The sequence below is a fragment of the Fundulus heteroclitus genome, chromosome 3, assembly GCF_011125445.2.
Source record: "Fundulus heteroclitus isolate FHET01 chromosome 3, MU-UCD_Fhet_4.1, whole genome shotgun sequence".
In the NCBI taxonomy this organism is placed as follows: domain Eukaryota; kingdom Metazoa; phylum Chordata; class Actinopteri; order Cyprinodontiformes; family Fundulidae; genus Fundulus; species Fundulus heteroclitus.
The window spans coordinates 28,228,212-28,251,660 of NC_046363.1; the positions used below are offsets into that span (position 1 = coordinate 28,228,212).

General features: G+C 39.0%; 3 protein-coding genes across 4 annotated transcripts in view; 1 reads left to right on the top strand and 2 right to left on the bottom strand.

Moving 5' to 3' along the window:
- trpv6 (transient receptor potential cation channel, subfamily V, member 6) overlaps window positions 1–7,651 on the top strand; it is a gene marked incomplete in the record, with an annotated part of 35,932 nt that extends 28,281 nt beyond the window's left edge. Inside the window, 11 exon segments of the mRNA XM_036135113.1 lie at window positions 452–627; window positions 712–858; window positions 939–1,018; window positions 1,122–1,257; window positions 2,391–2,477; window positions 2,561–2,637; window positions 2,744–2,909; window positions 3,859–3,925; window positions 4,013–4,281; window positions 4,380–4,486; window positions 7,091–7,651. Coding sequence (XP_035991006.1) covers window positions 452–627; window positions 712–858; window positions 939–1,018; window positions 1,122–1,257; window positions 2,391–2,477; window positions 2,561–2,637; window positions 2,744–2,909; window positions 3,859–3,925; window positions 4,013–4,281; window positions 4,380–4,486; window positions 7,091–7,340 — 1,562 coding nt within the window.
- si:dkey-26c10.5 (uncharacterized protein LOC563797 homolog) lies at window positions 7,598–15,643 on the bottom strand. 2 transcript variants are annotated; one of them, XM_012875137.3, is made up of 7 exons: window positions 15,471–15,643; window positions 15,262–15,357; window positions 12,904–13,008; window positions 12,561–12,677; window positions 8,869–9,020; window positions 8,657–8,754; window positions 7,598–8,010 (listed from the first exon to the last, which is right to left on the bottom strand). In XM_012875137.3, exons 1-7 carry the CDS (start codon window positions 15,556–15,558, stop codon window positions 7,884–7,886), a joined length of 783 nt encoding a protein of 260 aa, XP_012730591.2. In that variant the 5' UTR covers window positions 15,559–15,643; the 3' UTR covers window positions 7,598–7,883. The 2 variants fall into 2 exon arrangements, with proteins under 2 accessions (XP_012730591.2, XP_012730592.2); XM_012875138.3 differs by lacking the exons at window positions 15,262–15,357; window positions 15,471–15,643 and adding an exon at window positions 13,096–13,281.
- Window positions 15,644–16,856: 1,213 nt separating this feature from the next.
- On the bottom strand, window positions 16,857–23,278 carry zgc:92606 (uncharacterized protein LOC100000242 homolog). The gene is made up of 5 exons (XM_012875143.3): window positions 23,081–23,278; window positions 20,257–20,346; window positions 19,989–20,067; window positions 19,702–19,820; window positions 16,857–17,372 (listed from the first exon to the last, which is right to left on the bottom strand). Exons 2-5 carry the CDS (start codon window positions 20,344–20,346, stop codon window positions 17,307–17,309), a joined length of 354 nt encoding a protein of 117 aa, XP_012730597.1. The 5' UTR covers window positions 23,081–23,278; the 3' UTR covers window positions 16,857–17,306.
- Between the last annotated feature and the right edge of the window lie 171 nt (window positions 23,279–23,449).

Genomic DNA, 23,449 nt, shown 5'->3' on the forward strand with positions numbered 1-23,449 from the left:
GAATTTCAGTGAATTGCAGTGGATTTCATTATAAAGTAACTTTGCAGGATAATAAAGTAACTTTGCAGGATAAATAAAGTAACTTTGCAGGACAGTTCCAGGATAAAGTGCACAGTGATTTCACAGTACAGCAATTGAGATGTAAACAATGCAGGACACATGTGATACAGAGTCCAGTTCTAGCTATCGATGTTGGCACTGAGCTTAAATAAATGAGCCAAAATATTAGTTTCAAGGTTTGCTGAAACAAAAACGAGGCAAACAGCAGTAAAATATGTTGCAACGTCTCAGAGAAGAAAGGAGCGGATGCTTGAAAACGGAGAGATCTTTGCTCCAAGTGTGGCTGTTTATCCTGCAGAGGTAGCACCAGTCCCAATGAGACGAGTCAGTGCTTCATGCATTTTTTTTTATTATTATTTTTATGCATGTCTGCATGTGTTTCATCTTCTAGGCAACACGCTGCTTCATGTTTTAGTCCTGCAGCCCAACAAGACTACGGCCTGCCAGGCCATTGACCTGATATTGGCCCGTGATGTAGAGCTGGACCAGTCGGTGCCCCTTGACATGGTGCCCAACAACCGAGGCCTCACACCTTTCAAGCTGGCTGCCAAGGAGGGAAACATCGTGGTGAGTGTGGAGCACGGTGACAGGTGGGAAAGATCATTTCACAAATCCAGCCCTGCCCGCTGTGACTCCCCGTGTTTCTCTCAGGTGTTTCAGCACCTGGTCAACAAAAGGCGTGTTGTCCAGTGGAGCCTGGGCCCGTTGAGCTCTCACCTGTACGACTTGACGGAGATCGACTCCTGGGCCGACAACATGTCGGTGCTGGAGGTTATAGTGGGCGGCCAGAAGAGAGAGGTAGAGAACAGAAGCATTTTAACATTAATTATGAAGATTATGGGGGTGGAAATTGCATTATGTTTTTTTGTTTTTTGAAGGCGAGGGGGATTCTGGAGGTGACTCCTGTGAGGCAGCTGGTCAGCCTGAAGTGGAACCTCTATGGGAAACATTATTTCAGGTAGCTTCATCTTCGAGTCTGCTAAACAATAAAATGTATATAAATGTGCTGTGTTTTGTTTTTAAACAGTGTTTTTTTTTTTTATCCACCTCTCCTGCATCAGATTGCTTCTGTTCCTGTACCTCCTGTACATAGGGACCTTCACCCTCTGCTGTGTCTTCCGCCCTCTGAAGGACGCAGAGAGAAACTACACAGATGAAGACCTGGACAAAACCGTCAGGGTCCAGAAGACGCTCAATGTGGGTGGCACTCAGGAGTTTATCGCGTAAATGTGTAGTCTTAGTTTAGTTTGCGAAGAACTTAAAGTGTTTCTGAACACAAGCAAACCTGAACAAGTGCAGTTAAGTAAAAAAAAAAAAAAAAGTTTACTTGAGTAGTTTTGACTTTATTTCAGAATTTGTAATAAAAAAGTAAATAATTATCGCCTTTATCAGAAATTCCTTTTTGTAAATGCAGATTTTGCTTTCACATTAAGTTTTATGATCAAAATCTGAAGTGACTCATTATTTTAGATGATTTAGTTAAAATAGGTTTCACTGTTCTGCAGCAGTTTTCTCTTGCGAACAACAAATTTCCCGATTGACCCATTCTGCCTACAGTTTAAAGAGCTCTTCATAGTTAAAACCAAGAGGGATTTCACTTAAAATGTACATCCAGACAGAGAAGTTTGGTACATGCAGCATTTTACCACACATTAAAAAGAGCAGTGACCTCTTTAATTAGCATCCCCCGGTGAAGATGTGTAAAAATAAATTATTTTTTTTTAACGAAGTTGCATAATCGCACACAAAACATTTAATTACAGCACATTTGTTCGGTGAAGGAGGGAAATCTCGAATTTAACACAATTAGTTGTGTTCAAATAAAATCAATAGTGTCATAAATAGGGGTAAACCTTATACATTTACGTAAAGTAAGGCTTTTAGTCAGTATATACTTTCTATTGATCTGATGTTGTAATGCAGTATTCTGAGAACTGTATTTTTGGGTTTCATTATCCATAGTCATCCAAATTAACAGAAATAAACACATCAATGTGTGTGTAATGAATTTATGTAATGTATTTTTTTGTTAATTTAATGACTGGTTTAAAAGAATTCCTCATTTACTGAGATGCATGTGTATTAGCTTTACTCTTCCTACAAACATCTATAGACAAACTGTCCTGTGATGCTGACTCAGATCAAGATGTTGATGAACTGCAGTAAAAGCAGAATTTCCTGTAATGCTCCCTTTTTGTTCCCTGAGTACTCAACTTCCATCACGAAACTATTTACAGTCCACCAGGTTCCAGGCTTTTTAATTCCACCACATGCATGTAAACATCAAACCAAGTGATCGTGCTCATTGTAATTGTCTGCCCCTGCTTCAGGAGAGTTACGTGACTTATGGGGACAGTCTGCGGCTGGCTGGAGAGATCATCAGCGTCCTGGGAGCTATACTCATCCTGGTGCTGGAGGTCAGCACATGACTCATGTTCTATCTTTATGCTTTTATGCAACAATTACTAAAATATCCTTCTCCGCGTCATTTTACCAACAGATTCCCGATATACTGAGAGTCGGGGCGAAGCGTTACTTCGGCCAGACGGCGCTGGGAGGACCCTTCCACGTCATTCTGTAATTGGAAATACTTTTACGGCAGTGCCACAGAAGCACAATTTCAAGGCGCGTTTATGTGATGTTTCTGCTGTTGTTTGTGTTTTTTTGTTTTTTTTTTGCCTAGAATAAGCTACGCGTCCTTGGTGGTGCTGCTGTGTGTGTTCAGAGCTTGCGAGGTGCACGGGGAGGCCGAGGTGATGGCACTGTGCCTGGTTCTTGGCTGGTGCAACGTCATGTTCTTCGCTCGCGGGTTTGAAATGCTCGGCCCTTACGTCATCATGATCCAGAAGGTGAGGGGGGAATGTCACAATTGTTTGTTGTTGTTTTTGTTTTTTTTATCTGATCTGCTTGTGGCAAAGAATTTCATGTGAAGTCAAGTTTAAGCCACAAGCCATGTGGGAGGGGGAAACATCAATCACTGAGTCAGAGGAGACCAAGACTGAACTTTGTGGACTTGATGAAAAACGCTGTGTATCACAGGAGAGAAAAAAAAAACAAACAAAAAAACACCAAGAACACAACAATCCCAGCACTGCAAAAAGGGAACTAAAAGTAAGTGATTTTTTTTCTTGAAATCTGTGTATTTTTCCTTGATTAGAGCAAGCATATAAGACTATTTGCCAATGGAATAAGATTTTTGCACTTCAAATAGGAACAATTCATCTCCATTATCTTATTTCAAGTGCAGGATATCTACTTATCTTATTTTATGGGTAAAAACTCTCATTCCATTGGCAAATAGTCTTATGTAGCTCCTCAAATCAAGGTAAAATACACTAATTTCAAGAAGTTTTTCCTTACTTTGAGTTGCCTTTTTGCAGTGAGAATGAAACATGTGAGAGGCAGCATCATACTGAGGGTGCGCTATCTTACAGGAACAGGGTGAAGATGTGTTGAAGCTAAATGTGGATCGAGCAAAACACAGGACAACACCCAGGAGAAAACCGTTGAAAGCTGCAAAAGACTTAAACATACTGTCAGAGCTCTAATGTAATGTGCTGAATGAAAGCACATTCGTGCGTTAGGTTGGCCTAGTCAAAGTCCACACCTTAATCCAATTGACAGTTTTGGGGCGATACTGAAAATTCATGTTTATGGACGCTTTCCATCAAAACATTTTGATTCTCATATAATAATTTTATCTCGCAGAACGCCAAACATAACAGCAACTAAAGATACAATGCATGTAGCAACTTGATCTAGTCACGAGAATTACTTTTTTCTTTCATTTCTTCTCAGATTATATTTGGAGACCTGACGAAGTTTATGTGGCTAAGTTTCATCGTGCTCATCGGTTTTTCCACCTGTAAGTGTTCGTTTCTCAGCCGCTTGACTGGTTTTTAAAGCAAAACCTCTTTTCACCCACTGCATTGTGCATCCCTCTTCTTCTCAGCCCTTTGGATGGTCTACATGACCCAGTATCCAGGTTCCCTTCCTGCATACACCTCCTTCCCCATCACCCTCTTCTCCCAGTTTGAGCTCAGCGTGGGCCTGATCGACCTGCCCGTGGATCACTCCTTCATCACACCCCCCATCGTCCATGTGCTGCACGTCAGCTTCTCTGTGGTCTCCTACATCCTGCTGCTCAACTTGCTGATCGCCATGATGAGCGACACACACTGGAGGGTGGCCCAGGAGCGAGACGAGCTTTGGAGGACTCAGGTAGCTGTCGCATGCATGAGTGCACGCCATCGTCGCCCTGTCGGAGTGAATTCAAAGCCGTCCGCGTCGCCGTTACAGCTGGGATATTTGTCGTGCAGGTTGTAGCCACGACGCTGATGCTGGAGAGGAGGCTTCCCCGCTGCCTGTGGCCCCGGCTAGGCGTGTGCGGCCTCAGCTACGGCCTCAAGGAGCGCTGGTATCTCAGGTAGGAGAATGCGGCCGGGCGAGGAGCAGCACAGATCTCAAAGAGAGGGAGTTTGCAGGCAAACAGGGTACATTACAAAGAGCTGGTAAAGAGAATCCACACAAACAAATCTAGAAACGCAATCTTTATTTAGTTCATAATAAAATGTTTAGTGTTGTATAAAGTACTGAAATCTCGGAGTCAAGTAAAAGTATGGGTACCTCTCCAAAGTATGACCTTGGTAAAAGTCCATGTCACTGACAGAAATGTTACTTGAGTTAAAACATTAAAGTATCTGAAATGTCTTGTACTTAAGTATGAAAATTACTGTAAAAATAGATGTACTCAAGTAATGTAATAAAAAATATAAGTAAGAAGTAAAACAAAGCAAATGCAGTTTGAATGACATTTTTAGATTTTGGTAAACTTTGAAAGTCAAATTCACTTGAAATAATATAAACAGCCAAGTGCAGGGGAAATTTAGACCAAGTTTAGACTGAAAATACAACCTTTTTGTAAGCTTTCAGTTTTCCTTATTCAAGTACGGTCAGTGCTATGCACTTTAAAATTGTACACAACCAAGTGCGGGCAAAATTTAGACCAGGGGGTGTATACTAAGAACATGGTTAATTGATAAACCAGGTCCAGCCAACCTACAGGAAGTGGTAAAGCTGCTAATAGATACACCTGCAGGTTATCATTTAGTTAAGAAAATTATGACTCTCTGCTATTAGATGCTTTACCTAAACCACAAGGTTAATTTAACTTGCTTTACCACTGAACCAGCTTCATATCCTGTTAGTGGTGATGAACAAGCCCAGGCAAGTCCCCACTTTGTTGCAGTCAATCAGTAGGCGGGGTCAAAACACTTGCATGCATGAGTCTCTCTCTCTATTTTTTGTAACGAGTAACTAAACCAAACATTGAAAATGTATTGGAGTAAAAGTATGCAATTAAGTTCAGAAATATAGTGAGGTTAAAGTAAAAGTTATCAAAAAATGTTATACTCGAGAAAAGTATAAAGTACTCCAAAATATACTTAAGTACAGTAGTGAAGTATTTTTACTTTGTTACTATACAACACTGAAAATGTTTATCCCTTTTTAAGCTGGGCTTTAAGAGCTGGGGATCAGTTGCATGAAGAAAGTCATTGCTGCAACAAGTCATTTAGGAAACATCAAGCCGAGTGGATGTTTCAGATTTTGAAGATGGACGGAGCTAAATACAGGGCATTTCCAGAGGAAAATCTATTAGAAACTACAAAAAGAGGTAGCAAAGGGGCGGATGTTTACCCTCCAGCGGTTTGACGACCCTAAACATGCATCCAGAGCTCCCAGGAATGGTGTAGATCAAAGCATTCTACAACCCAAGAATTGGTTGCAAAACCTGAAGCAATGCAGCTCACTTGTGCTCTCCATCCAAACAGACTGAGCAGGAGCAACTTTTCAAAGGCAGTTAGCAAAACATCAGACTCTAGATCAGGGATCACCAACCTTTTTGAGATACTTAATTGATACTGCGTGATAGGATGGGGAACAAAAATCTAAAAAGTTTAAAAGGCACTAATACTTTTCCACCACTATAAATTATAATTGAAAAGTAGAGAAGTGCAAAAAGTATCAAAACCGTTGATGAGGGTGAGTAAAAAGCCAGGAACCGTTTTTGAGCTCCAGGCCCTCAGTCAGGGCTGCGATTAATCAAAGGAGAGGAAGATGCGTGTGTGGATATTATTCAACATGGCAGCCTTTTACATGTTCTGCTACATCTTGATTTCTAATCACGAGTTCCGCATATTTCACATCACTTTTCTAGTTCATTGCTTTGACTCTCTTACCACATCTGGAACAGGGACTTCTGTTTAGAAAGCTGATTAAGAAATACAATAATAAAAATGTAATTAAGAAAAGAATACGCTATAAATCCATATGGTGCTAAAATGGATCCTTTGGTTTCCGTTGTGTTTACAGGATGCTGCAAAGTTACAAAACACGGATAACTTCTTGCATTTATTAATTCTTTGGTTTGCTGCTACATTCCTGACAAATACTTATATTTATACATATTCTCTTTTGTGTTCGGTCTTTACTTGGAGCATTGCAACGAAATTTTGCTCAGATGTACATTGGGAATGTGCGGTTGAATGACAATAAAGTCTGTCCATGTCTCTCTGTCCATGCCACACCTTCATGTAACAGTTAATTTCAGAAGTGTAGAGTTGCCTTTTCAACAAATCCTGTATTATTTGTTCACTTCTCGACCTATATCCAACTGCAAATGTTCATTATTTTGAAATCACTCTGTTTTCGTTCTTATTTTGGAAAATTCATACTAGTGAAAGCAACAGTATAAAGGCTCGATAGCACAGCTTCTTTGAGGCAGCTGCTTCACCTGGTGGTGGCCGGATTACATGACAACTTCACACTGAATCACCCAGTAGAGAACTTTGATGAGAAGCAACATTTTGTGAGGAGAAGCCATTTTAAATTTAAAAAATTTTTTTCCTGCTGCAAACAGGCTTAGATCAGAGGCTGCCGGACTTTTGCTCAGGGCATTCGGAGTTTAAATGGCACTGATGCTGCAGAAAAGGTTTGCAGATTGTGATTGACCAATGTTCCTGTTTTGCAGGGTCGAAGACAGAAACGACCCAATGATGCAAAAGATGCGCCGTTACGTCAAGGTCTTCTCTAGTCTGGATGAAAAAGAGGGGCTCGAAAAGTCAGACTCAACGAAGGAAACCCCGGTGCTCCGACCCAAAGACAGGAGACACGGCAACAGCAAGGCACAGGCGGGGTGGGAGATGATCCGTCACAGCGCTTTAGGTTTGGAGATGGAGCCGGAGGAGCCTGGGGAGATCCAGGACATCAGATACGTTTAAAAACGAGACTGGACCCGATCATAACCAAAACTCTGAAGCAACCCCACGTGTCGCTGACTTGAAGACTCATCTGTTTTGTGTTTTTCTTTGTAGTGAACTGTGCAATTATTCCTGCAGTATTATGCTATAGAGAGGTGTGTTATTTTTATTGCAAGAAATATATATATTTATATATATATATATATAAATATAAATGTACGTAGCAGTACCATATGCAGAGTGAGAATAGTAATAAAAGACTCCACTTATCTACAAGGTTGGTGAACAATTTTATATGATGACAAAATCTTATTAAAACAAAACTTACTGACCTTTATTTGTGAGTCTGCGGGAAATTCATTGTACAGCATAAAGTATCAAAATATCCAGATTAAAGCCGGTAAAAACCAAACTACTGAAGTGCAAACGATACAAGCCGATGCAGCAGTAAATATGACAGGATGTCTTACATTAGATTCACTCCTCACATGTCATATTTATATTATCTAAGAAGCTTGGATATGACTGACTAAGGAGAGGATTGTTGATGAAACACGGTTTTCATCAGAACTGCAGCTGACAGATGAAGTAGGCGGAGGCCTCACAGGAAGCTCGGCCCCAGTTCTTCTCTTCGGGGTGTCCGCTGTTGAGATAGGCGCAGTCGCCTTTCTGTGCCGCTTCCGTCCAGTAACTGCAAACCCAGCGACAACAAATGTTAATGAGGGAACTAAATGTACGGGATGTTGGGGGTAATTTTAGAAAAGTGACATAATCTCCTGTGACGTGGCTCTTTCCAAAGAGGATGTGGAAAACCAGCCGAAGCTGAGGCAAGCTTTATTAAAGGCAGTAAAGCTAATGGTTACTGTTTCTGTATTTTACCACATCTGTTAACGTATGGACGATCAAATTTTACCTGCTTGAAAAATTAAGTCCTTCCCCACGTTTAATCTATAGTGTGTGTGTATCATAGATGAAGGGTGTAAAATCCACATTTAGGTGCTTTGTCAGGGAGGAAAGGGCCACGTCTGTTGCGATTTCACAGTTTTGTTTTATAATGTATCCATCTTTATGAAAAACTGACTAATTGGTGCCAAAAGTTAATTTCCCTATACACAGTTTATGAGTTGCCTATGGGAGTAACATGTTTATTAGCTGAATTAATCGGTATCTGATCCATGATCTGCTTATTTCAGGCAGAATAAAACAGATATCAAAAGAAGAACTGAGCAAAAAAGATTTAGTAATATTTACAAAAATATTAGCATCGCTGTCAGCTGAGTGATTTATCATTGAGTCGTTTAATAAGTCATGTGTGTAAGTTGTTTCTCAAAAATCACCTCTGCAGCAGCTCACTGTGGTTGACCCAGTTCCAGGTGGAGTTGTCGTGTTTCAGTCCAATCCAATATAGCATTTTCCCTTTCTTTGTCAGAAAACTCTGGAGTAAAAGGAGAAACCAGGGTTCAGATTGGCACCAAAACGCCCAGACCAAATTATTCTAGAGCGACAACACTGTGTTAATGGCTAGTGTCAAAAGCGAAAACTCATCCACCTGAACACTCTTGCTGGTAACAACAGCCAGAGATCCTCCACTGGCGCTGCAGTTCTTCTGACTCTCAGGCCACGTCAGCCTGGTGGTGGACAGGAAAAAACAGGATCTGCCAAAAGTCAGCCAGCCTCTGGCGCACTGCTGGCAAGCTGGACCTAAAAGATGAGGCAGACCAGGCGAGTTAAAGCCCAGCACAAAACATAGAAAAGAAAACGTGTTGCAAATGTTCAATAAGGCAGATAACTTAAAAAATAAGCTTTTATTATTCTCAGTGTAGTAACTTTTTTTTCAAGCCTTTGTTGCTTCTTTATCGATGTTATAAACATGCCTTTAACCCGTGGCATTTGTTGGTACTCAGAGGTGGGTAGAGTACACAAACATTGCACTTAAGTAAGAGTGGGACTACTTCATCATATTTTTATAAAAGTAAAAAGTAGCCAATCAAGAAAACACTCAAGTAAGAGTAAAAAAGTATTTGGTAGGAAGGATACTAAAATACTGAGTAACTTAATCATAACATCTGATTTAATATTTAAAAGTGATGTAATCAGGTTTAATTTATTTAAACCTAAAATTGAAAAAAATCTATACAAAAAAATAACAAATTCAGACAGGAAAAACAACTTTCTGATTTTTTTTTCAACATAACATCAATGAAACCAATACAGCACTTACTGTATATAAGTTAGAACCATGCGAAGTACTAACAGTGACAATATCTACCGTTTACCGTATCTTCACTCTACCTCCAATTGGCTCAATGAGCTCAGCAGATAGAAAATAACATTAAAATAACTAATCTTGTGTACAAACAGTAAGTCCCACTTTAAGATAAACTGTAGGTGTGTCTCTCTGGTGCATTTTTAGGTAAAAAGTAGTCTGTTCTACATTCACCAAATGTTACACACAGAGGGGAGAGCAGCCAGAAGTTTTACTCAAGTATAGCAGAATTTTTCTAATAATATTACTTAAGTAGAAGTTAAGAGTAATGTGCAGTAAAACTACTCCTAAAAGTACATTTTATTCAAAAGATTATTCAAGTAAACATAACTGAGTGAATGTAACTAGTCACTACCCACCTCATTTGGTACTGTCCAGATTCTTCGCTTATTTAAACTTTATTTTCTTAATCTTTTCTCTTCCAAGGAACCAGACTTTCTTTAGATCTTTTAAAACAGAGTTTTGTTTGGGAGGCCACTAAACCCAGTAAATCATTTGGTGATAAAAAAAAAAAAAAGGCCTCTCTAAATGCAAGGAATCGACACATAAAGGAAAACGTTACGAAGAAGCAATGTGGCTTCAGGTTAATTAGTCAATTCTCCCTCCCATGTGCACATTTTGGCATTGTGTCCAAACCTACCTCCATTTTCTATCAGGAAACACATCACGTTGTACACTTAACCAATTCACACTGGTTTATTTTTCCTGATAATAAAGTAGTTTTAAGAATAATGCAGCAAACTACAGCAAAAACACATACATACTTAATACATACTTAATTACAAAAGAAGCAACGTACACAAAAACAGCACAGCAGCACCACAAAAAACAACCACACCCCCACCCCCACCCATGAAATGCAGCGGTGGCAACAGCATGCTGTGGAGCCCCTTGGGTTTTTTTGTCAGGGTGGGTGAAATTATGAATTGTTGATTGACGTCTCAGGACGTCATTAACTAGGTGGAGACTTAAGTACGGAGCCAAATGCGAGAGCAAATCTGTGGTATCAATCAAAGAGGGCAGTGGACCAGAGATTTCCTGACTGTCTAAAAGATTTGGAGAACCTTGGCTGTTGTGACCGAGTCCATTTTTAGCACGCCGGAATGCTGCAACTGAATCTAAACATGTTTCAACACACTGTTGGTTTTAGGAAATGCAATCTTGTACAAACACGATACTGAATTTTGTCCTTCTTTTTTTCAGTTTAACTGCATAGATGTATTTCCTAATAAAAGGTGTAAAAAAAAAAAAAAAAAAAAAAAATAGCTTTGAAATCATTTATCATGCTCTCAATCTGGTAGTTCTCAAAAACCTAGAATTTTAACAGGGGTTTGTCGCCCTATGAGAAGGACTTTATATTACATCCCTATTTGGACTTATTATGGTTCTGGTCCCAGTTTGGGCCAGTTTGCTCTTATAAAATGTGACAGATAATGACCCCTGATAAAAGAAAAATAACTCTGCAGACTATTAGTAGATTAAGTAAATTTACTTTTAGTCGTTTGGTTGTTAACGTGGGTTTGAAATTACCCAAAATTATAAAGTGCCCCGCTACAGATGGATCCTGCAGCCCTGCTAAGTACAACAGTTCAGCAACAAAAAGATGAACATCTTTGTTCCCAAATTATGAGATGAATAAACAACTTTGAGTGACTTTTAGATAAATTTTGTTATCTGCCATGGATAATAGTCAAGGTTTAAGATGGTGTCCTCCTCGTGTCCCACTTCCTTATTTGTCAAGCACATGCTGCCTTCACGGTCAGGAGGAGAAAATGTGAGAAAAGGCGAAACCTTGAAAGACCGGCAAAAAATGCCTGGAGAACCTCTGATCAAGAGCACTTTGAAAGATTACATGAAAGTCAGACAAAACATTAAAAAATGAGGCGTGACTCAGGCATGAAGCCCTTAAACCAGGGGTGTCAAAGATATGGCCCGCGGGCCGGTTCCGGCCCGCCGAACAATTTAGTCCGGCCCGGTGGCTAAATGCATTACCATTATACAAAAAAATAAAAATAACTTTTTTTTTTTTTTTTTTTTTTTGCAGTGTCCTGTCTGGCAATGTGGCAATAAGAATTGTTGTCTTAATGCCAAAAAGAGCTCATCAGATTTGACTTTCACAAGTGGAGCAGTACTGCTTTTGCCATAGTGCTCCGCTTGATTTATGAATGTGAATAGTTTTATTATGATTCATGCGGGGAATATCTCAAATGATATGGACACTACAATGGGAAAGTAGGAGAGGAAAGGATGAACAAGACGAAAACAAGAAAATGTGAAAGAAAGAGGAGATAAAAGGAAGAGAATGATAAAACAATTATTGAAAAAAACATGTACTTTGTTTAATTGATAATCTGCAGTTCCTATATTGTCCACGAGGGGAGCTGTGTTTTAATCAGCAGATGATAGCACTGAGCTTCAGATGCGGAAAATTGATTTTAAATAATTTCTTAATTTTTATCTGTTTGATGTATTTTGTCATGCAGGACAGTGTTTTTAAGTTCCAAAAAATGTGAATAAATGTTTTTCAACATTGTACAATCACTGTGATCAGTTCTTATGCATAATGCACAAGTAAATGTTTAACTGAGTAAAAGTATTGTTGAAATTGCGCATAGCTTTCTTAAAAACGCTGAGGTTATTCATAATATATTGTGTAAAAGTGAAATTCATTTAATATAAAATTCAACAACAAGTCCACATTTATTAGTTCAATTTAATCTTTCAATGAGTTTACCCGTGTGGCCCTCTCGAGATCAGATTAAGCTGTATGCGGCCACTAAACCAAAATGAGTTTGACACCCCTGCCTTAAAGCAAACACATAGATTTAAAATTTAGTCTAATAGGAGTAATGTGAATGAAAAAAAAAATAGAAATCTAAGCAAAACGATATTGAAAAATACAATAACTGAAAAAGTAGCCGATGTTGTTGTTTGTAGAAGGTTTAATTTGAGTAATTTAGCGCCTTCATACTTACGCTTGACCGGAAAGTTTGAGAAGTGGCTCTGGCATTCATCCAAGCTACATGTTGGAGATGGACTTAGTCGGTCTTCGCTTCTGTCGTTTGGTGCGCAGACTCGGGATCCAGCTTGGACTACAACACAGAGCAGAGTGGGAGGAAATATGAAGGCGAGAACAGTGCCCTCAGGCTGCAGCTCTGCAGCTGGCAGCAGTCTACGTCAGCCTTTTGTTGTTGATACCATTGAGTTTTCACTGTCTGTAAAACTCATACTTTAGATCTTGAAAATAAAAAAAAATCCAATAAAATAACTCAGCTGAGGATTTTTTTGTTGCAGAAAAGCATGGCGGCGCGTACTCACGTTTCACACCGAGGATGAGAACCAGTATGAGGAGGATGAGGCAGACTACTGTGAGGATTAAACACAGCAGGCGGTACAGCCCTGCGTTTCCCTCTGCCTTTTTTCCTGGAGAGGAAAACCAAACGTCAGTGAGCACGACAAAGAACGCCATCAGGCCAGACAAAAAAAAAAAAAAAAAAACCTAATCCCTACCTTCCTCTCCCTCCAGCTCAACCGCCAACTTGGCTTCATCCGGTTTCTCTTTTTTATCCTCCACATAGCTGCGACAAAATTTGATGTACATGGGGAAAACTGTGCCACTGTACGTCAAGGCAGCTTGTTTACTCCTTTCTGCCCTGGCTTCCTGCTCTGCTGAAGCAAGCGTGCCTGTGGGTGCTGTTTAAAGAGCCCCCACCTCACCGTAACACCATGACAACCCCTGCAAGTATTCACGTTGCACAGAGCTTGTCCTCGAATGCCCCTAAGCTCGCCATAATAGGCACTTTGTACTCCGAAAACAAAAAAAAAAAGATAAGATCTTATTCCAGGTCGTATTAGATCAGTGTCTGGGTCAAACTTGACGTATCGAGTGCATGCAGACAAATTCTGTGCAGGAAGGAGTGATTAGATTAGAACAAGGTCAGGTTCAAGACCGTCCATACAGCAATGAGAAAACACCTCATGAAGCTTTAGTTTTAGTTGTGCATTCCCAGATGCCATTGTGTCAGCCATCCAGGCGTTTCGACCACTTCCATGGCCACAGGTGAATAAAGTCCAGCCCATAGGCACGCATAACTACTTCTACAAGGAGTTGGGAATAAACGGCTCAGCGTCGTACCGTAATAGGATGCGTATTGTGCAACAAGTCCAGAGCAGGACTTTCCTCTCTACTTCCACTTTCTTATACCACCAAGTCAACTGTTAGCGACTGAGCCAGGACCTGATAGGCCGTTAAACAACAGAGCGGAGTCAATGGATGCTGAGCGGCATAAGCGTAATGGGGTCGCAGCTTTTTGCAGCGTCTGTAGCTACAAACCTTTGAATTTCATGTGCTTTTGAAATTAGCTCAAGAACAGTGCATAGAGGGCTTCATTTGATGCAGCTGTCTCCATGGCTCACAGTTTTAAAATGTAGATTTAAACATCTTTGGTATTTACCCAGATAATAGTTGCTGGTTATTATTTATTTACTTATGTATGTGATAACCTCACAAAGGTAAATGGTTATGTGGAAAGAAGGCCGATTAAAAACATTTTTTTTTATATTTTACATATTGCAAGTCTCAAAGAATAAAAAAAAAAGAGTCTTAATCCATTAAGACTCTTGACTGTTGAGTTTTAACTCTTCTTCCTTTTAAATACACATAAGTACAAGACGGAACAAAAGATGTGACACTTAAAGCATAAAGAATCACACACTGCAAAAACGGAACTTAAAATAAGTAAAATGTTCTTGAAATTAGTGTATTTTTCCTTGATTTGAGCAGGTAAATAAGATGATCTGCCAATAGATCATTGGATTTTTGCACTGAAAATAGGAACAATTCATCTCCATTGTCTTATTTCAAGTGCGGTATATCTAATTATCTTATTTTAGGGGTAAAAATACTCATTCCATTGGCAGATAATCTTACTTACCTGCTCAAATCTAGGACAAAAACACTAATTTTAAGAACATTTTTACTTAATTTTAGATCCGTTTTTGCAGTGCAGGTTTCACTAATACTGCTGGGAAAAAAAAAGACAAACAACAACACAAAAACTAGAAACCAAATCTTAAATTGTCTAAACAAAATTAAATTCCTATGTAACTGCCCACCTATTAATTTCTAGAACATGCTAAACTGTTAAATTCGCTTTAAAAAGAAAACTACAGAAATAATATAATTAGGTTATTTTGTTTTAGGACACATTAAGATTGTTTTAATGCTAAGATGCAAAGCTATCAATTCAGTTTCATCGTAGAAATGCAGACTAATGTGTGATAAATAAATCACACCTTTTTTTTTCTTACTGCAATGTGAGACAACCCTCGTGGCACAAATGAACAGATGTGACCAAACAGCAATAGCTGAGGCTTTGTGATTTTTTTTTAATACATATTTTTTTTATTCAAAACGTGTTTAATACTTTCAAATATTCAATGCCAAGTTTATTGAAGTGCTTAAAAGTATAGAAGGAAGACGTACCCTTTGATGCATCTCAAAGAGACATCCAGACTGAGGAACATGCTGAAACATGACGCATTTTGGGCGTTGTGTCAGTCCAGCAGAGACATTTAGTTTGAAGGATAATCTCCCTAGTCCCCTTTAATTTTTAGTTGTGCAAATAGAAAGCAATTCATTTATTTTTTTTATTTTTTTTTTATATACAGACATACCTTCACTTGATTTGACTGTAGATTGAGTAGGAACGGTAGCGTAAAAATCCTCCGATGGACTTTGCAGTTTTTCGTAATGGTCTGGTTCTGCTTCCTCTAAAGACAAAAATATAGACACATCTGGAGATCACTTCCAAATTCTCACCACAGCGTTAATTTAAACACCTGAGCACTGTCCTTCGTTTTAAGACGTTAATTATCTTGCTCACCTCGAGTTATCACCTCCAGCATCGGCTCACCTGCTCCCTCCTCTTCATTACTTTTCGGGGCCTCTGAGGGAATCTCCTGCATCTCCATGACTGCTTCTGGTCTGATTCCCTAGCTTTCGATTTACTCAGAATGTCCACGGTCAGCTAACGATGAAGGTTACGTAACCTTTTCAGTGTGCAGACACAAATGCAGAAGGCACCAACTTGAAAAGTTCTAGACATCCGGATGGCTTTCAAAGAGAAAGAAAAACTAGTTCCTTGTGTCCAGTAAACGTGTGACTCATTTCAGTAAAGACTCATCACTTCCCCTTAGATTTTCTTTCTTTTTATTTGTTTTTATTTGGCCCTTCCCCTAAACCGCACGCATACAACCTACGGTTAGCTTTTGGGGTTAGAACCTGCCTCACCTCTGAGCTCCTTTGAAAGCTGCACAGTCTGTTTTCTTCGGTGGAGAAGACTAGCGTACAGAAATCTTTCAGTATGTGTCATGAATTGTTCAAAGACAATGCCTTGCAAAATTAGACTTTTTTTATTTTGTCACATGAAAAACTTGTTTTATGGAATTAATGCTATAAACAAAATATAGCGTAACACATAACTGTGGATCAAATTGTTTTCAAAATCATTTGAAATAGATCTGCAACGGGTGTTGTGCATTTGTATTCAGCCTCTTTTTAATTCTCAAATCTCCCAAATAATTTTTTTTTTGGAACCAAGTGGATAAAACCTTTTTTGTTGTTTTTATGCCCTTTTTTTTCTCGTTTTTATATACATGTAAGGAAAACTGCAGATCACCTGGAAGATACGGTGGTGGCAGCGTCAGGCTGTGGGAATACGTTCCTTCTGCAACGACAGAAGCTGGTCGCTGTTGATCGGAAGATGAGATAAATACAAGACAAGCCTGGAAGAAAACCTGCTAGAGGCAGCCTAAGCCGTCAGACCTACTATGGAAATGTTTGATTGAATCATATGCATCAGTTACAATTGCCAAAGTCCAACACGTAATTAAATTGTAAATCTGTGGTGAGATTATGCAATCCGAGTTTGAGGTATTATTTAAAGAATCTGCAAAAATGTCCATCTCTAATCTAGAAATATGGTTGAGACCCCGGAAGACTTGCCGCCATACTTGCAGGACAGAATGGTCCTTAAAACGAAAGAGTCACATGTTAGACAAACGCAGGCCACACTTTTCAGATTCATCCAAAAAATGTATCATCTATCCTTTCATTACGCGTCATTATGCACAAATTTGAGTTTATCGGAAAGAAAATTATGATTACACACGGAAATCTATGATTGCGAAATGACGAAATGTGCAAAAGTTCAGGCTGTATGAATACTTCTGCAAATACTTCTGTGTTTGATAAAAGACACAAAGCAATATGACTAATTGAATTTTCTTTATTTTACGCAAAGGAAATTCTTATAATTTACACAAAAGAAACAAAATAAACAATACTATTTGCATTAAATACAAATGACTGAGAAAGACAATGAGAGTTTTTTTTTTCAACATATTTTGGATAACTTTCTTTCATAATTCTTTCTTTTAAAACCCTCCTATCCCGCCATGAAAGAAAATCCACATAAGTGTTCAGAAGTGTTTTTAAATGCATCATGCTCAGCTTGAAATACTGTCAACAGGTAAAACCAAAACCGGAGACCCTTTTTCCCCCTGGACAAAGTCCTTCTTCCACCTTTAAGTGCAGATATTTGTCGAAGCTAATATACAGAAGTGGTGCGTAGCTCAAATGTTTCTCAGCTCTTCGTTCCGGTCTCGGTTTGTCTCCTCTCATTCTCCCTCTGAGTCCGTTTCCAGTCTTTTGTTTCGCCTCAGGCGCCGTAAACGCTCTCGTTGCTGTAAGTCATGTAGAGAAACAGGTCCTCGTCGTGGTGCTCCTGCAAAACAAGCACAGAGTGATGGATTATTAGCGCGATAACTGGACAACTGCGAGCCTGCACGGTCAAACGCGTTTCCTCTTTTAGCCAGAAGACACAGAGTTTTCTAGGTAGGTTAAAGGTTATATAGCACTAGGAGAAAATACTGATTTCTTCTTTTTTATTTTTGTCACATTTAAATGTTTCAGATCCCATAGCAAATATTAAGATGAGACGCATGTAAATTTAAAGCAAGATTTCCTTTATCAAGAAAAAAAACAAACATTGTGCACCCTAACCAATAAACTTTCTTGGTAAAATCATCAATTACCAGTGAATAAACAGTTTTGTTTTGTTTGTTTTTGTCAGAAATCTGGGATCAATTTCCCTAGTCCCACCTGGATGTCATTAATGACTTAGACTTAGACTTAGACAACTTTATTTGTCATTCGGTATGCACAAAGTGCGTACAGAACGAAATTTCGTTTCGTACAGCTTTTGTAAAAATTACAGTTTTAGGTGTGGCAGAGATTTAGAAGTAAACAGTAGATTTTAAATATACAGTATACAGACAATTGAAATGTAACAAAAAAGAGACATTATTTATGTACATATTGGACTGTGCAAGGGCATTTGTGCATGAATGCATTTATTTGTGCAATTTTAAGACTAGGAGTCCGATAGCATTTGTAATGCTATATGAGCTGCAATGATGCAAAAATGTGCAAAAAAATGCAAATGTGTGAATATATGAGCTGCAATAATGGCAGACCTGATGAGAATATATGAGCTGCAATAAAGGCAGACCTGATGAGTAAAAAACTTGTGTGGCAACATGAAGGAGGCCTAAAAGATCTAAAAAAGCAACATAATGCCCCGATCCGAGGGAAATTAGAAGATGAGAACGCTCGCTTGCAGCGTCTGAACCTACTCCTGCCCTGTGCTGCTTAGTAGTTCTTCTTCTATTGTTGTATTTTACGTTGTGTACAGTGGAAAAATCTTTCAAAATAGATGTGAACAGATGAATTTTTGAGCTCAAGATTGATAGATGGATGGATATACAGTAAACTATTTAAAAGTTGTGTAAAAGATTCACATAGCATAGCTCACCACCGTCAGGGTGTGAATGACTGTAGTGTAAAAGCGCTTCAGGGTCCTCTGACTTGATAAGGCGCTAAACAAGTATGAACCAATTACCATTTAGTGGACATCTTATGGTATACACAATTCATTTTGGTACAGGAACTCATTGGTTTCTTATGGTAAGCTGCACACCCTGCTGGCATAAACGGATAACTGCATTTAGGAAAAAAATCCACAGATCTGTCAGGACATTTCCAATTGTGTGTTAAAGGCGTCACGAGAAGTGCCACTCCCGATGTACGCGGCCCTTAAGCCTTCAAAGCTAGAGACTGGATAGAAATAGTATTCATGGGAACTGCTGCAGACCAAAAAAAAAAAAAAAAAAAACAAAGGCTGAGATTTGGCAAAAAATATCGTGATATGTAGACGGACAAGACAAAACCTGAAGAAGACTGCGCAAAGGTCCTCTTGGCGTCACCACTCAAAAGGACGTGTCCCGAATCGTCTGAAAATGTGTCAGCGGAACTGTTAGCCGTCTCTGACCAGAGCATCTCAGCCTGTGAGAAGAGCTATAGGCGATTTAGGCTGGGGCTTGGCGGTGGTAGCAGGATAGCTTAGGGCTGCTTTACTTCATTGGGATCTTATTGTAAGTGACGGAAACATCAATTCTCCTCTATAGATGCCTGACCATCAATCAGTTTGTGGCCTTAGGCTCAAGTGCACTTAAGTCATGCAGCAGGACAATGATCCAAAGCACAACATCAACGTCAACTTTGAATTGCTCAAATAAAAAACATAAAATGGGTGTTTCGAAGCGACTTAATTCAATTCTGGGCTCATGTCTGATTGAGATGAAGTTGGTTGGCCGCGCTTGAAACCCTGTGAGTGTGGCTGAATTAAAACAACTACGCAGTTTTCACATAGGGCCAAATTAGTTTGGATAAGCTTTTTTGCCTTGATGACTGAAAACAACATTTGAAAACTGCCTTTTGTATTTACTCCCATTGTTTCAGGTCTGATGTTAAAATGATCTCTGACGATCTGAAATATTTAATTGTGACAAAATAATAAAAATCTGACTGAAAGCTTTTAGTCGGATGATCTTGTAAAAAGAACTAAAAAAACAACCACATGTTCTTAAAAGTGAGGGAAAAGTCGGACATCCTTAGTGTTTTGGTGCTGAAGCTCAGGCGGGACTCAGAAATAGCTTTAGATCTGTGACACGGGGGAAGCCGATCGCATGAAGCCTGCATTCAGCTTGAGTTACCTCATATACAGTTGAGAGCGGGCAGCTGGACGGAGGCAGGGAGTTGTTGACGAAGAAGAAGAGCGCCTCCTCTGGTCTCAGAGACATACGCTGGCGAATCAGGAAGCACAACTGGCCCACTGAAAAGGAGAAGGAGACAGACGGCAAGACGGTGAGTGGAAGGTCGTGACCACTTGTCGCGTTTCAAATTAGAGGAAGCGAAAAACGCAACTGCGAAGAGACACACTGCCGTCAGCAATGCGGTTTTATTCTATTCTTTTAACCTATGTGGCGTGTGCCGCTATCACCTGTTAAATCTGACGGCACCAGGTACTTCTTCTTGTCGAGCTCAGGGGCGCGTGACCTATGGGCCCTCTCCACGATGATCTAAAAATCGATGGACAAGAATTAGCAAAGCAACTTTGTGTGTTTCCTTTTGAATAATAATAATAATTTTAAAAAAAAACATTTATTTTGAAGATTATGCAATTTATGCGACTTTTACCATCATCAATCAGATCCGAGCAAGACTCTGATTGTAAAGGTGGCCGTAAAGAGTCGTCCGTTTTTACTCACCGGTATCTTGTCAGGATGTTTGGCACGGACTCTCTCCCCCTCTGCTCTCCTCACCTCCAGCGGTACGGAGCGCTGATACTGACTGCCCATCTAAGACACAGAACAGGCACAACAATGCCTTCATTGACTGAGCAGATGAGAAGAGAGAAGGAGCTCTGCCCGACGTCAACCAGCTCCCCTCTGCGTCATCGTGACATACGATGGAGGTGTGTTCTGATCAAGCTTTTTGCAATATTATATATATTACAGCCCAATGGTCATATTGCAATGATGGCCAAACTGTAGACGTCCCTATAATGTGATGTGTAAACCATACAGTTGGATTATTTGCAAACCGATTTTTTTTTTGTTGCAATAATTAAATCATAACTCAACTAGATTATTGTTGCTTTACAGCTGCTATATACGGAAGTATTTAACGCAGGTCACTTCCAAAAGGTGAGAAAACACATTTTGATGGCAGGGAACTGCAGCACTTATGGTCGCGTTATTCCTGGGTAGCTTTTGGACTGTTTTTCACTTTGTACAATTAACAGCCTCTGATGTTTAAGAATGAAATATAGCTTCTGTTTCTGATTAAGGAACTGTGATGAAAAGCGATACAATTCCATACACAAGTCATTAAATAAATATTCGTATGTTTTTAACTTAATCGAAAATACAGATTAAATAAATGCATAAATTTATGAAAATTGTTTTAATTGTTGAATAATTACATACATAATTACATATAGAAGCAATTATTTTTACAATATACTCACTATATTTTAAAACATGTTTTTGTATTCATTTTATACACCTGTGTAACAGCACATGAATTAATTGTTTGATCTGTGAGCCTTTTCCATCAAAACCAGTGGGTGGGGCTAACCCCGCTACACACCAGGTGATTGGTCTGCTGCCCAGCTGTTGTGATGTTGAACAATCAGATGTTAGGGCCTGTTTCATGAGCCATAGTGACAGTTTCAATATTTTCATAATGCACTGCAGCACAAGAGTGAAATCATTGATACTTAAATAATTGTATCGCAATTTTACAATGTTTTTTTACTACTGATTTACACATTTTATGATTTAAAATGAAGAGTAATTAGTTAGTTATTGGCACATTGAAATGATTGGATACATTTTTGTAAAATTGAGGCATTGTTTACAAATTTATTTAAATATAACAAAGTATTTTCTAGATTTTGGCCTTTTTTTTCTTAATATTTTCTAAGGTGTACCAAATATTAAAAATCTGTAACTTAAATACAATAACACCAACAATTCCAACTATGGTTGAGTTTAAGATACTTTTCAAAGAAACAGTTGACTCAGTTTATCAAATAAAACATAAAAATGTCTTCTTGTTTAGTGACAGTAAATTTGGTCGAGCAAATATAGATCGTTGATTCCAGCTTCTCAAACATTGCATTTTTATTTTATTTTTTTTATTTTTGTTCCTTATATAGTCATGCTTTTAATTGTTGATTGAACAAAAATAAAACTTTGGTAAACATCACACTTAACTTGTAACTTACATCCTTAATGGATATTTATGTTACATCTCCAAAAAATATATACTTGGAAAATTAAAAACAGCTAATCCATTCGATCAAAAATAATATTTAGATGTGGTTATTACAAAGAATGTCTTAAATGGCCTGCCTCAAAACATTTTAGAAATAAGCAACATGAGTTTCATTCTTTTGCATTTTACACCACAGCTCATACTGCACATTAAAATCCAGCCCAGGTCTTTCATTTTTCTTTAACCAGGCATATAAATTTGAACTTTTAACTGGCCGTAAACAAGGATCAGAGCCAAAACGAGTGACATAAGAGGGTAACACAAAGTTTTCAGACAATATTGCACAGTTAAACAAAGCTGCATGTGAAACCAAAACATTTTTATGACAATTTATCCTCATTATTCAGGTAAACAACCAAAACATGTACACTATGGTCAGTTACAACCATTCACGCCCCAATGTCTTTAGCTTAAAAATCCCTTTGTCTCCCTTCACATTTCATAGCTGCCAACTAATTATTTTGTACTTTATATCTCATTCTTGTGAAGGAAAACAGATATTTTGACAAGCTGGCTCTCATTAAATAGGAGTAGATTATGAACACTGGTCAAAAAGAAAATAACTAAGTAACCTAGACACAGAACAGCGCCTTACAGCATACTATAACCGGAATAGAGTTCATTCGTTTGATTTGTTATCAAAACGGGAACGAAACGCCCGTCTCGTACGATCAGTGACGCATGATCGGTGCAAAACGAGCATAGTTGCGCAATGACCAACTCTCCACTTGGGTATGGAGACGACACTGATTTGTTGACAGATCCAAATTTGCAGAAGGAAGGGCAATAATGGCAATGTGTACTTTGCGTAGAGACGACACGGAGGTATGAAGGGGCGTAGTGACCCCGAGTAGGAATAACAAATGAAATGGGGCACAGTTCCCTGTATTAACGCATTTATTTTCCCACACAGCTGCTAGTCACTAAAGTGGCTCCTTATAGTTGGAGTACAAGCTGTTGTGGGGAGGATGAAGCTGGGTTTTAAATTTCTCAGGGAGAAGATAGTGAAGTGACGCCACGTCACTACTAACAACAACAACAACAACGAGATCAGATAAATCGTTCTTTTCCTAAGACTGACTTACAGCACAAATAATAAATATATATGCATGTATATTTATTAATCACCAGACACTTTCACGTTATGCTTGACATACAAATTCATGTTAGAGTTGTCAAATTATGAAGTTTAACGGTGCTAGCTGCTAACAACTGTAGCTAACAATTTCGCCAACATTCCTGCTCACGTACCTTTGGAAAAAAGACCCCCCAAAAAAACAAAATACAGCAATCACAATTAAAAAAACTGGCAAAACCAAATATGCTTGAGGGGTCCTCTTTGTCGTAAAGTCGCTCAGTCTCAGCGATGACTTTTAAAGCCCCAAAACTGCCATAAGGAACAAGCCAGAACCTGCCTTCAAAGATGTCGACTGCTCTACTTGTTCTGGTGAACAAAAACAACAAATACGTCAACGCCCCGCCCCCTAAAATAAAAACATCCAATCAGAGGCGGGTAGATTGATCGACAACAAAGCGCGTCCTATAGGAGGACAGGCGGAGGAGGAACGCTGGGAACTGATTGGTTGAATCTGGCTGCTCGTCTGGCGAAGCCACAGCCCG